The sequence below is a fragment of the Triplophysa rosa genome, linkage group LG8 (assembly GCF_024868665.1).
Source record: "Triplophysa rosa linkage group LG8, Trosa_1v2, whole genome shotgun sequence".
NCBI classification, from domain to species: domain Eukaryota; kingdom Metazoa; phylum Chordata; class Actinopteri; order Cypriniformes; family Nemacheilidae; genus Triplophysa; species Triplophysa rosa.
This window is the reverse complement of record NC_079897.1, coordinates 4995945-5010688: the sequence shown is the minus strand read 5'-3', so window position 1 is coordinate 5010688 and position 14744 is coordinate 4995945. Positions and strand designations below refer to the sequence as shown.

General features: G+C 38.3%; 2 protein-coding genes across 2 annotated transcripts in view; one reads left to right on the top strand and one right to left on the bottom strand.

Moving 5' to 3' along the window:
• Nucleotides 1-8263, bottom strand: part of slc4a7 (solute carrier family 4 member 7) — a 48458-nt gene extending 40195 nt beyond the window's left edge. Inside the window, exon 1 of the mRNA XM_057339431.1 lies at nucleotides 8152-8263. Within this exon, the coding sequence (XP_057195414.1) occupies nucleotides 8152-8196 (45 nt within the window). The 5' untranslated portion in view covers nucleotides 8197-8263. The remainder of the gene's footprint in view (nucleotides 1-8151) is intronic.
• Nucleotides 8264-10909: 2646 nt separating this feature from the next.
• si:ch211-135n15.2 (uncharacterized protein LOC557207 homolog) lies at nucleotides 10910-13240 on the top strand. The gene is given in 7 exon segments (XM_057339720.1): nucleotides 10910-10975; nucleotides 10978-11013; nucleotides 11108-11191; nucleotides 11269-11325; nucleotides 11469-11549; nucleotides 12041-12136; nucleotides 12566-13240. Coding segments are annotated over 7 exon segments (621 nt in total). The 3' UTR covers nucleotides 12767-13240.
• The last annotated feature ends 1504 nt before the right edge of the window (nucleotides 13241-14744 follow it).

The window sequence follows — 14744 nt, the reverse complement described above, 5'->3', positions numbered from 1 at the left end:
TGGGGAAACGTTACAGAGTATTTCAACGCATAGTGTGCACACAGAAGTGACATGAGACCAGAGGTGGACAGTAGTGAAAGTCGCGGTACAAAGGTGCTCAAGCGTGGAATAGTGATGGGTCGTTCTTGAACGATTCGTTCATTTTGAACGAATCTTTAATGTGACTCGGGAAGAACGAGTCGTCAGGGAGTGATTCGTTCAGCGCGCATGCGCATTGCGCAACATTCTATGGGTCCTGTACTGGAATTCAAGAAGAACGAACGATTCAAACCCGAAGACTCGAGAGGTGAACTAATCAATTCTCTTTCCGGCTCTGACTGCATTGGTTTAGCTTACGACGCTGTCACGTGATGAACGAAGGAGTCAAACCCGAAGACTCGAGAGGTGAACTAATCAATTCTCTTTCCGGCTCTGACTGCATTGGTTAGCTTACGGCTGTCACGTGATGAACGAAGGATCAAACCCGAAGACTCGAGAGGTGAACTAATCAATTCTCTTTCCGGCTCGACTGCATTGGTTTAGCTTACGACGCTGTCACGTGATGAACGAAGATCAAACCCGAAGACTCGAGAGGTGAACTAATCAATTCTCTTTCCGGCTCTGACTGCATTGGTTTAGCTTACGACGCTGTCACGTGATGAACGAAGATCAAACCCGAAGACTCGAGAGGTGAACTAATCATTCTCTTTCCGGCTCTGACTGCATTGGTTTAGCTTACGACGCTGTCACGTGATGAACGAGGAGTCAAACCCGAAGACTCGAGAGGTGAACTAATCAATTCTCTTTCCGGCTCTGACTGCATTGGTTTAGCTTACGACGCTGTCACGTGATGAACGAACGAGTCAACCCGAAGACTCGAGAGGTGAACTAATCAATTCTCTTTCCGGCTCTGACTGCATTGGTTTAGCTTACGACGCTGTCACGTGATGAACGAAGGAGTCAAACCCGAAGACTCGAGAGGTGAACTAATCAATTCTCTTTCCGGCTCTGACTGCATTGGTTTAGCTTACGACGCTGTCACGTGATGAACGAAGGGTCAAACCCGAGGACTTGTCAGATAAGAGGTGTGGTGAGCTAATTCATAGACTAAAGACCCAGGTAAACAATGAATTAATCTTTTCTGTTTCTTATAGCATTATAGTTTTGTATTGTTTGTAATGTGATCAACGTTTGCATAATGAACGAAATGAACGATATGACTCGAAAAAAGATTCGTTCATTTTGCTGAACGAGACTCAAAGATCCGAGTCAGTAAAATGATCCGAACTTCCCATCACTAGCGTGGAACAGATCGTGCAGTGTCGTCGCTAAACAGAATGATCTACTACGTCATTATGCGCATGCGCGGACGGATCGTGCAGGCATCCCGGATCGTGTACCGACAGACGATTTATAACTGCGTGACGTCAAGTGACGTCACAGACCAACTAATAGATAATGACATTAGTTTCATTATCGATTATTATCGATTAGTTGTTGCAGCCGTAGTGTGTTATATTGTGTAAATGCATACTCATATTATGCTCTCAAAGAGGAAGAATGCATACTTGTTGCCACTGACAACACAGTTACCATTGTGAGAAGTTGTGCCATTCAAGCAGTGAAGCTGTAATTAAATATGAGGAGCTGCGAAGTCTATATGAATGAAGAGTTCCTGCTCTTACCCGAGAAACCATTGTAAGATGTTTGAATTATAAGAATTTGGTCATTACTAGATATAACTACTTGAGCTCCTGCAAAGAGCCACTTATTGGGTATTGAGAGACATCTTCATTAAAACTCCCATAATGCATCTACCATTAGTCCATAATTTTGAAATATTCTAAAGTATGGCACATTATAATCTAGACATTTTATTTTAAATGTATTTCTCAAAAGTGCATTTCTTTAGTTGCAAAATATTGATCATTTGACATGACAAGTAATTTGACTGAATGTGACAACATAGTAGGTCAGTTTAAAGTCACAAGCATCGCATGCAGCATAAAGGTCATCCAGAAAGTTGTTGGACAGATGAAATTAAAAGGCCATCTAAATAATAATAACACTCTTATCACACCGTCTGCAACAATAAACTGAATTATCTACAAACTCCAGGAAGTCAAGTACCTAAAACATAATTGCAGAACCGATGCCTCTTTATATTTGACTTGTTTATGATAGTACAACCAGCAGTCACACTCATAATCTCAAACCACTCATAATCTCAAACCAACGGGCCAAAACAGTTCACCCGAGCCATTTTATTGAAGGAAAAGCTTTTACGGATTTTATAACGTTTAGGTTGTGTCTGTTTTTTATCTAATGTGTGCATGGACAATCTGATCTGTGTACACTGTACAGACTAGGCCCTATATCCTAAAGTTACTGTAATACTGTATTCAGAGATAGCACTAATGTTGCCATATGGATAGGATGAAGTGTGTTTGTTTAATGATGCAGGATAACAGTTTAGCCATACAGCAGCCAGTGAGCTATGCATAGGGACATCTTTGGCTAATTTAATTTGGTTGGACTCTGTCTAGTCCCATTCAACTAAACATTTGTAAAGCTTTTGTTTCTATGAATAGAGTAGAGAAGTAACATTTACTAATGAGATAAGCACACAAAACATAAAACAGAGAAGCATAATATAAGACATAGACATAAATATTACCAATACAGACTTTGCCCTGCAGTCTCAAATCATCTCTCTGCGTTCTTACTTTTTTATGTCATATATAACTAAAGATTAAACTATGCTGGTGAGTCTGGCTCTCAACGGCTTTCAAATCTGCAGAAAATGTTAGACAAAAGATGTCTGTAGATTATGTTTTAACCTATTTAATACACACATAGACCACCGTATTGGCATTACACAAAGTTTAATAAGAAGTTAAGGATTATATTTTCCAAGGATTACTTTCAATAGAAATAAAGAAGAGGGACTGGAAAGACTTGTTGTGAATCAGCAGTAACAAAGCAACCGTGTTGACTGCTGTATTGGCTGCATGCAGACAGGTCAAAGCATCTGATACTTGTGTTCAAAACTGCTCTAAACCTGCTGAGTTTACGCCTGTGCCCTCTGTGGCTTTATCAACAGCATTGTCGGCTGGGTCCCAGCACCCCTGAGAGCTGCTGATTCTCCAGACAGACAACAATGACAAACTTCCTGCTGTCTAATCTTTCATCTGAACAAGCGCAGCAGTGCTATGATAGAACACGTTCAACGGACCATAATCCTGAAATCCTGACAGAGTTATGGCAGAGATCAGAAGAAAATGCATTATTAGATTAAAAGGAGACAATAACTAAGCTTGAACCAATGGGTAATAGTACAGTAGAGTACAGTAAGCAACAGGTGGAATTCAAAAAACATTTACATTTAGCAGACGCTTTTATCCAAAGCGACTTACAAATGAGGTAAAAAATGGAAGTAATTGGCACAACATAAGGACAACAAAAAGCATAAGCGCAGTAAAACTGGTCTCATAAAGCCTACCACAGTGTTCAAAGCTAATTTTTTTTAAGGATAGAAAGAGTAGAAAAGGGATAGAAGTCAAAACTAATCGGTCAGGTGCTGACGGAAGAGATGTGTTTTCAGCCGATTCTTAAAGATGGCTACAGAATCTATTGATCTTGTATCATTCCACAAATGTGGAACAGATCCATAGAATCTGTGAGAATTATTTTTTCCCTTTTTGGGATGGCACTACAAGACGTTGTTCGTTTGCAGAGTGTAGGGATCTGGCGGGTACATAAGTCTGTATTAGCGAGTGAAGATATGAGGGTGCCGAACCAGTGGTGGTCTTGAAGGCCAAGAGCAGAGCTTTGAATTTGATGCAAGCGACTATACAAAGCCAATGTAACTTAATGAAGAGAGAAGTGATGTGTGCTCTCTTCGGGTCTTTGAAGACCACTCTTGCCACTGCATTCTGGATCATCTGTAGAGGTCTGGTTGTGCAGGCTAGAAGTCCAGCCAGTAGCGCATTGCAATAGTCCAGTCTGGACAGGACAAGAGCCTGGACTAGGACTTTCGTAGCATGCTCGGACAGGAAAGGTCTAATTTTCCTAATGTTGTAGAGGATGAATCTACAGGACCAGGTGGTTCTGGCAACATGATCCGTGAAGTTAAGATGATCATCGATTACCACTCCCAGGTTTCTGGCCATTCTGGAAGGTGTGATGGTCGATGAGCCTAGTTGAATGGAGAGGTTGTGATGAATCTTTGGGTCGGCTGGGATTACAAGCAGTTATGTTTTTGCAAGGTTCAGCTGCAGGTGGTGGTCCTTCATCCAGAGCGAAATGTCACAGAAACAGTCGGATCGTCAGACTGAAAAGAGTGGAGTTGTGTATTATTCGCACAGCAGTAATATGAAAAGCCATGTTTCCGAATGACAGAACCTAGGGATATCGTATATACGGAAAAGGGCAAGGTCCAAGCACTGAGCCCTGAGGCACCCCTGTATTGAGATGTTGGGACTCCGAGACCTCACCTCTCCAGGATACTCTAAATGACCTATAGAGAGGTAAGACTTGAACCATTGTATTTCCAAGGTCTCCGACAAAACCTCCGGATCGCGACCAAATCGGTCGCCGAAGCTCGTTAAGTATAAGCAGGTGTGCAACGCAATCTGGACCTGTCTCGAGCTATCCCAGACGCTACAATATTTTCAAACCTGTTTGATATTATCGCCTAGTGATCTCGTTGTGTGCGCGATTGAACGACCATGTGGAACTAATCCAGCCAATCACAGTGCAGATGATATAAACAGAGGAAGAAAATGAGATTAAACGTATTTTAAAAATACGCATTTTAAAAAAAGCATATTTTCGCTGATTGTCGGGAATGCCTCATCACCGAATGTTTTGTGGTGTGTGCACCTCATCAGCGGTGTGTTGTGTAGTATGCGTGCAGCTATGACAAGACGACGACAGATGAGAAGGAACTTTGTTGTGTAGTTTAAGCGCCAAAGCAATTCAAGTTGTCTCACAGTCCCGTAGTGTCAGCTCGGCTTTAGAGTCTGCTCTTGCCAGTCTCAGGGCTTCAATGACCGAGAGAAAAAAGCTTCTGCTTCAAAATAAAAGCGTCGATGGATTATTTATAGTCTCTGACCACCATTGTCAAATAAATGTATAAAACACATTAAAAAACTAAAGGAATTTATTCCAACACAGACAATGGCAATATAATAGCAAAAACAGATAACCAATTTCTTGTTATGAATTTTATTTTAATGAAACATAATTGGCTGAAAAGGAAATTTGACGGTTTTTGAATGATCATAACTGATTAGGTAACACATTTAAGTATCAATATGTCAGATATTGACTTTTCGCTTTAATACTAAACCAGTACTTTCTTTAGAAGATAAAACTGTTTACAGAATAAACCAATGTAGCAAAGGCCCTCTGCTTGCTGTTTATATGAAAACATAAGCCCTTATGTCTCGTATTATAAACTATAAAGGTAAATCAAAAGTAACCATATTCACAGACACCATGTTGTTAATGTAAATAAAAGCATGAGTACATCAATCGCATACGAGTACTTTGGCTTAACTTGTGTCCTGCTGGCATGTAAAACAAGCTTTGAAAGTTTACAGAGACTGTAAATGTTAGTATCCATTGACAAGGCATGTACAGCAGTGGTGTAGTCTATGTGATACACAGGTATACGGCATATACCCACTAGAAAAGATCAAGGATTTCCGTATAACCACTTAAAAAAGCGCGAGGATATGTAACAATATCGTTTTGTGTCAGAAAAGTGCGACACACTGCAGCTGCAGCAGGTGTTACAGAAAATGAGCCCGACGAGGCTGAGGCTCATGCTACACTGTTCCCCTCCGTCGCAAGAGTGTCCCCGGGGTCGCAATCGCATTTCTCTGTTCGCCAGTGTATTATACTTTCTGCTGATAATTCACCCCCTCTTTTAAAACCACTGAGTATTCTTTAAAGGGGTCATATGACGCGGCTAAAACGAATATTATCATTTGTTTTAGATGTAATGCAATGTGTATACAGGATTTAAGGTTCAAAAACGCTGTATTTTCCACATACCGTGCATGTTTGTATCTCTTCTTTTCCCGCCTCTCTGAAACGCACAGATTTTTTACTAAGCACATCGCTCCGAAAAGCGAGGTGTGCTATGATTGCCCAGTTAACCAGTGCGTAGTGATTGGTCGAATACTGAAATGTAAGGCCTCTTACCATATTTGGAACATCAGGTTCCAAAGCAATTGTACTGACAGGTACGCCCACCTTACTTGCTTATACATTTGGGCAGTCTTAGTCAAATCATACCACGAACTGACTTAGATTTGTGGGGGTGTGGTTACACGAGGCGTTTAAGGCAGGTCTGGGTGAGCATTCACTTTTAGATAGAATTCATTTTTTGTTCCGACACTTAAATTTTTGCAATTTTTCGTGTCTAATACATGCATGGGCACACCAAAGACACATAAAAACATGTATTCGTGCCATATGACCCCTTTAATAAAATGATCATATTTGTTATCATTAACATAACTGTAAGGGGATTATTGGCATATTAAATTGTATCTAACTAGCCAACTTCACAAATGTTAGTTTGTGTGGTGAATCAATAGATGAGGGAGAATGGGAGAGAAAACTTATACTACAATGTTCATAATTGTTTTAGATGATAAGAGATGAGAACTCCTGGCCAGCCTTGTGAAAGTCAGGCTAGAGACACTACCAGCAATCTATAAGTGCAACGGGTGCTTGATAAAACTGCACAAATGTACACTGTTAATTATTTAATTAACTATCAATGTCAATAATAGGTGCGACTTGCTGTCATATGTGTTACCCAGTGTGTGAAAACTAGGCTAAAAATCTAGTTATTAGTGACAAGCATCAGAGTTTGATATTAACCATATATTTCAATATCATTTACTGTAAGTCTTTGACATGGCCTTAGTCAAAATCAAACTAAATTAAAATCTAAAGATTATACTTTCACAGGATATTCTTTACATTTTGTTGGTTGCCCTGCTGAAAAAATAATGGAACCCTGCCCAAAACACAATAGATGCAGATGGTAATCAATAGAACACCCAATAATGCTTAAGACATTTATTTATTTTGTAATAGAAAAAATTGTGGTTCATAATGGTATTTTAATGGAAACCACTACAATTTATGAAATGGCTTCTATTTTGGCTTTAGAGTTTATAGAAATAGTATATCACAAATAAATGACTTTATAGCTGGGTTTCCAAAGACTGGATCACAAATGTGCATTGAAAATTGCCAGCTGATAAAACCTGTGCTTTAGGGATTGTATACATATACGGTATACCATCTAAGGCTAAATGTTACTCTTAACTGGCTGAGAGACAGTGATTACATATAGAGGCATACACATTCGTGAGTGTGGTGGTGGGTTGTCGATCTGGGACGGGTGAGTAGGCTGGGGGGGAATCAGAGTATACTCACTACAAAAAACTAGACAACACCACTGATGTACAGTATACAAAAAATATTATTTGATGTTTAATTTTACCATATATTTGTACACAAATTTCGCATCAAAAACCTAATATATGTATGGAGTTATAGCACTTTAACTTGACCTGTACTGTACACAAGTGTGTGAGAGAGAGAGTGGGAATAGAGGAAGACCTTTCTTACTTTTATTTGTCAACATTTATTTGTATGTCTGTAAATATTTATTTTATGTTATTGAAAACTACATTTAACATTGTGCTTAGCCTACAAATACACTACTAACATTAAAACTGAGAGAGAGAGAGAGAGAGAGAGAGAGAGAGAGAGAGAGAGAGAGAGAGAGAGAGAGAGAGAGAGATATTCACAAACTACAACATTCGTCTCTCGCCGTTATTGTGACGCAACGATCAGCGCGATACTTCCTGGCAGAAGCGTGCTCACCCCAAAACAATGAAAGTACATTTCCACGGCAATATAACCTCAAAACAAACATCTTCTAGGCACTTTAAGAAAATCACCTGGTAGTCAACAACCCTGAGGATGTGATGCTTTGACACAGACAACCACCCGTTCCCCTCATCCTATCTCTTTTCTTTCTCTCACATCAACGGAAAAAGATTCCGCGCGCTACGACCAGCGCTTCCGCCACGACTCAACTTTCCACCTAACAAAAACAAGATTTAACTTTATTCTTACCGTAGTAAGGAGGGGTTTCATCTGTTCACCCCTATCTTCCTCCATTTGTTCGAATTGTGAAGTTCTTCCGTCCCTCGCCGGAGACTGATTTGAATACGGTGTTTCGAAATGCCCCTTCAGTCCCTGTGAATGGTATTTTTACATATATCGGGGCTTGACAAATCCCGCCTTCAGTTGATTGACATGTGATTTCATCCGTTTGCTTTTCGGCGACCGGCGTTTTCCGACCAATCACATCGTGAGAACGCCACTATACATGAATATTAAAAGTAAAAGTAGGAGTCGATTTTCTATTGGTTGGCCTGCAAGATCCACAAGGGAACAAGACGGGCAATGAAGTTGAGGATGTGGTAGGCAACTGAGTTTTTGAAAGAATTATTGGGTTAACGTGCAATTTGGGTCAAAACAGTAGTTGTCAGTCTTTGCAAGCCAGGGACCATAAAAAAAGAATGAATAAAAAGATTTTCTCTGCAACTAACGTTTATTGAAAACACTTACTAACATTATTACATGAAAAGTTAAGCAGGTCACCGACCACCGCCATAAAACCCTGGACAAGTTCAAAGTGTATTTTCTAGGCCTATTATACCACTCAATGTGACATGTACTCTATATCATTAATATCAAATAAAAATGTGTTTAAATTGTAGATTGTATAGCATGTTACAAATGTAGGCATGTCCCTATATATTGAGTTATTTAAGCATCAGTAAAACGCAAACAATACATCTCAAATTAATCTAAGAATACACTGTTGTAATGTCATAGTTTTTATATAATGAGATAATGTGAAGACTACACAAAATGTGCTTCAATCTGGAGGCAGACTGGCACAATTCTTATTTCTATTTTTACAAGGATGCCCCCTAGTGGTATGTAATAGCTCTACATGTACAATCATGTGACGAGCTGAGATATGAACTGTATATTGAAGTGAGAGGGGAATAGAAAGGTTCTAGTGTCTAGTACTATGAACTAACAAACTGTTTTATCATAATATAAATATAATATAAAACTAGCCAATAAACGAAAAAAATTATAGCTAACCAGGACCCACATTGTCTTTTTGTCATGAAACAAAAAAGGAGATGAGAGAATGTCAGGAACTAAGACCGTAGATCCTTAACAGTTTCTTAAGTAGACCCTCAAGTAGATCCCTAAAGGTTAATGACTTAACTTGACGATTCCCTCAGCTCACGATGCGTTGCACGATTCTGATCTCACGATGCGATTTAATCACGATTTTTACAGAATGAGTTGAGGAAAATTTAAAATGAACAACTGCCCTTTTATTATTTCTCTAATGCTGCACAATTCTTTGTAAAATAAAAATAGATTTTATGTCAAATAACAAACTAAATTGCAGTTTTAAAACAAATTCCAAATCAAATAAATAATGAATAATACAAATGTCTCTTTAATATAAACAAACTAAGACTTTGTCTGTGCTTTTCCTAACTTTTACTTTTTTGAGAAATATCAGCATCTCCACGTTTACCAAGTTTTCAGAAAAACAGCGGCCCCTGCTGTTCAAAACATGTACTGCGATTTATATAACGTCTCAACCGACTTGAATCGTCACATATTATAATCGATTTTCAACCGGCTCACGGTGAATCGTTACATCCCTAGTAGAGATGGTGAATCTGAATTACCTGAGATCACTGTGTTTACATTTCAGAACAGTGGCGCTTCATGCCTTCTCTGCATATTTTGTGGAGGAGGAGTCTTGTGCTAATTTTGAAAATGAAAAGAGAAATGCCACAAGACGAGCAAAATCAAACTAAGTCTCTCAATATAACTATACAAGTAAAAAACAATTTCTTCACAACTTGCTAATGTGAATGGATTTGAAATTGAGGGAAGAAATGTTGTAACACACTGTAAGTATTCTGTACATCAGTTCTCTGTTTCTGCTTACATAAGCAAGGATGTTTTCTTTCGTTTGATTTGCACTTGCTAGTGTGTTACTGTTTGTACAGCACAACCTCAACGTGCTGGAAGTCGCTATGGGTTATAGTGTCTGTCAAAGGCATACTGTACATTCCTTGCTTTCCTTGCACACACACTAACGCACATGTTTGTTTTGGTGTCTTTGTAGAGACTTGCCACACAGTATATTGTTTTTATATTGAGCTAATGATGTTTTCTATCCCCTACCCCCAACCACACTCCTTATCGTAACCCTCAACGAAACCTTTTTGCAAGTTTCCTCATCAACTTCCTTTCATTCAGGTCTCAGGTTGTGACAAACAAGAACACGCAAACACAATTGCAATTGAAAAAGAAAGTTTAAGAAATGACCACCAACTGAATCTTTTACGTATGCATTTGGCAGACGCTTTTATCCAAAGCGACTTACATTGCATTGTATTTGAATATGTGAATCACCTGCTGAGTAACTTGTAATTCTTGATTTTCAGCTCTGAGAATCTGAACAGTAACACTTGGTTCCTGTCAATTATACTGTATGTGAAAGAGAAAGCAGGTAGGGTTGACCAGGATTAGGAACCTGAAAACTGAAATCATTAAAAAAAGAATACTAATACTGGAACCATATAATCATGACTCTTAGTCCATTTTATTGTTATGCCTTCATTGGCATGCAACAAAATATACAGTGCAACCAGTGTCCTTTTTAAGAAAGTAAAAACTATATTACAGTTTTATCAGTTCGAATAAGAGTACAAATAAAAAGTGATGACTTATGATTCCCATCCTGATTATTAACACAGATTTTTTCTCAGAATATTCAAAGATGTTAAAATGGAATGCTGGGATTTCTCTGCAGCAGCCAGCATCATCATTTAATCAACATGTTTTGCGTCAGAATTTCTGAAGATCGGACCAAAGATTCTGGGGGTGAACATAACTGTTCCACTTCAAAGGTTTTTTATGCATGCTGATTTGGGTTTGACAGATTGTGGAAACAAACATCTTGTTTTTAACCGTACAGGCTTTTGAAATATCAGTAGGTGTATTGCTGTTCGTCTTAACAATCTGGGCAAGGTTTTTTTACCTTCTCTGGTCACCTCTTATTGTAAGTCAGGACATTGTGCCGTGAACAAATACTAAATCATATTTCCTAAAATAATCAAATAATTTTCTTCACTGTAGACTATTTTAACCGGAGCTGTAATGGTCTCAGCTGCACGCACACACAACATTTGTCGAGTTAGTCTGAATATCTGAAGTATTTTACTTTGCTTTCTTTATGTAAATGACAATAACAGTATAACAGCACAATACATTCGGTTTAAACCTTTTTGATATACCCTGTGCCCGGTTTGTTTTTTCAACTATTCTTCTGATTTCAGGTCAGAGCCTCACAATTTCTGAACTGTTTCATCGTTGTAACGTCAGCTATCTCCATCCTCTTTCATTTCATTGACACTAATGTAAGTGCTCCTATTTGCTGTTCTGCAAAGGGACTGATTCCAGACCATTATGTATATTTATATACTTAAAGAGATAGTTCACCCGAAATTCTTTCATCATTTACTCACTCTCATGTCATTCCAAACCTGTATGACTTTCTTTTTTCTGCACAACACATATTTCAAAGAACGTTGGTAACCAAACCCCATTAGTCCCCATTGATTTCTTGTATCTACACGAAACCACTAAGACATTTCTCAAAATATCTTCTATTGTGTTTCACAGAAGAAAGAGTCATATACAGGTTACATGAGGAAGAATAAATGATGACCACATTTTTCTTTATGGGAGAACCATCACTTTAAAAAAATATTTATTATATACTTATTTAATATTTCACAGTTTTAGCAGAAATATACTGTAACTATACAGGTTATACAGTATACATTTACAGTATTTATAATACAACGTTTTATCTCATCATCATTTTGTCTCCCTGATACTGACTTAGGGCATAACAACCATTGTATTGGTGGTTTGTGACCTTCTGATCTTCGTCTTCTCTGTGACTGTTGTCTCATCCTCCTGTGAGTGCTGCAGGACAAAGGTAAAACTCATCTGGAGGTTCAACAGTCATTTTTATGCCAAAGGAGCAAATGGAAGTGGACAGCGAAAGCATTTCACAGCTAATGTGTAAATTGATTCTTACAATCTGAAAGTACAAAATTGAATCAAGTATTTGATTGTATGGTGAAGATCTAATTGATGTGTATTAAACATATTGGCCCGGTTTCACAGACAAGGCTTAAGGCTAGTCTCAGACTAAAAGGAATGTGTGACCTGTCTTAACTGAATATAACTTGCCCAGAAATATCTTAGTGCCATTGTTTTGTCTCAAGATGCCCACCAGTAATGTATTCTTCTAAGGCATTTTCATAAAAGCAACATAAATATCTTAATTCAACTAAGACATAGTCCTGGCTTAAGCTAAACTGTGTCTGTGAAACCGGGCCATTGTGTTCTGTTCTCCCTCCAGTCCAGACATGTTGCAGTCAGTTATGTAAACACGGCTGTCCCTAACGTAACTGTCAACAATACTGAGGTTCTCAGCCAACACGACCCTTACGCACCTCCACCAAGCTATAGTGTTACCCCATCTGCACTTCCACCAGACTACAGTACTCTTCCTTCTGCACCGCCACCAAACTATAAGGTAATACATTTAGAGAAAATATAAAACAAGGGGCCATGGGTGCTAATCAACCTATATTAAATAATGGTTTTGGTATATTAAATGTTGTAAAATTATGTTTGTTGTAAGATAATGAAAATACAAAGCATTTATACAAAGACCATTACAAGCCCCTGTTCCTTCTGTTGAGAGATAAGTACGAGACAACCAGAAGACAAACCAGACCTCATCCAGAAATCATCTAATGTCTGACCTGAGAAATATCCTTACATGCCTGTATAGTGTGTGATATTTATATGCTCCAGCAGAGGGCACAAATGAGCTGAAAAAACAACGCAATCTTCTCACACACATTTGTGCTGTAATGTATAATAAATATTCTGTTTTGTACCTGCACATTATTTCACACACGTACCAATGTTAACAAGTAAACAATCATGACTTGAATTGTCATCTGCAATTTTGTCTCTCTGCAAAAGCCTTTCATCCAAATACAGGCAACTCAGCCAGAGCATCATACTGGCCCTTCAGGACCTGAGACGCTTTATTTTAAATACTTATTTGCACACTATGTAGAAGGGATGTATGCATAATCTGAATCTTAAAGCGTCACAGAGATTGACTATCAAATTTGGATGTTTCACTCAAAAATAAAAAAGGATTCCATCTTTTTTATCACTCTTTCTACTGGAACACAAATGTTTGGTGTCCATACAATGAAATCAACAGGTATTAATGTTATTCGGTTAACAACATTCTTCATGCATGTTTCATTTGTGTAAGAAAGTCATACAGGTTTGGAATGACATAAGTGTGAATAAATGATCAAAGACTGATCATTTGAATGAACTATCCCTTTAAAGGACATACGTTAGTGATATCTGTCAGGAAAAAGGAAGATTTTATACATGGTATTTTAAAGAAATTGTTTACAGCCAACCTTTGCTTTCAAACATGATCATAAGGGGTTTAAAATGGGAAACATTTTCAGTCAAATGTTTTACTTCAGTGGCTCAGAGCAGAGCTCTGTGATCCGTGCTCTGTATTAAGGTGTCTCACAGAAGTGTCTCTGGAGAGTGTTTGCGTGATAAACAATGTTTTGCAGGATGTGTTCTCTGGTGTGTGTGACACCGCTGTGTGTCTAACAAACAGAGCTGAGATGAAGGTTTCGAAAATAACCTAAAATAACCCAGCATTTTTAGAGTGTTCATGTTGACTTTACGATATACATTAAGTAATGTATAGTATAGTAAAATATATATTAGAGTAGTATAGTAGTAAAACTGTATACTTTATTTATATTTTTCAAAGCACCCATGTTTCGTTCCATAACATGTTTCGTGAGATAGCACACATACATCTGGCAGGCGTCTATTTGATGTCTGCATTTACATCTGCAAGACATTGTTTGCTCATCTACAATACGTCTCGGAGACATCTGCTGTCAGATGTCATATAGACATCTAAAAAATGTCTGTAAAACGTTTATGATTTGTGGATGTAATACTGCTGTTTCTAAGATGTTTATCAGATGTTTTAACACAGATGTTTTTTCTGATTTCCAGATCTTTAGCAGACGTCTTACAGACATACCTGTGCTACACTCTACATAGGTGCTTAAAAGGTTCTTCACAGCGATGCCATAGAAGAACCATTTTTGGTTCCTCAAAGAACTATTTAGTCAAAGGTTCTTTCTTGCTTTTTTATAATCTAAAGCAGTGGTTCTCAAACTGCGGGCCTTGGCCCTTTGGGGGGCCCCAAGATGGATCCAGGGGGGCCACAGATTTTGTGGCATTTTATGAAATATAGAAATTTATCATACATTTTCTGCAATCAAACATCAGAAAAATAAGACCACCAACCAAAAGAATTGATGTTCCAGCATTGTAAAACTGAATATGTTTTTGGTTCAAGTATAAGATTATAAGTACTTATTTGGGGGGCCACAACGTGATGCACCCTGCACAAAGGGGGCCTTACAATGAAAAAGTTTGAGAACCACTGATCTAAAGAATCTTTTTTC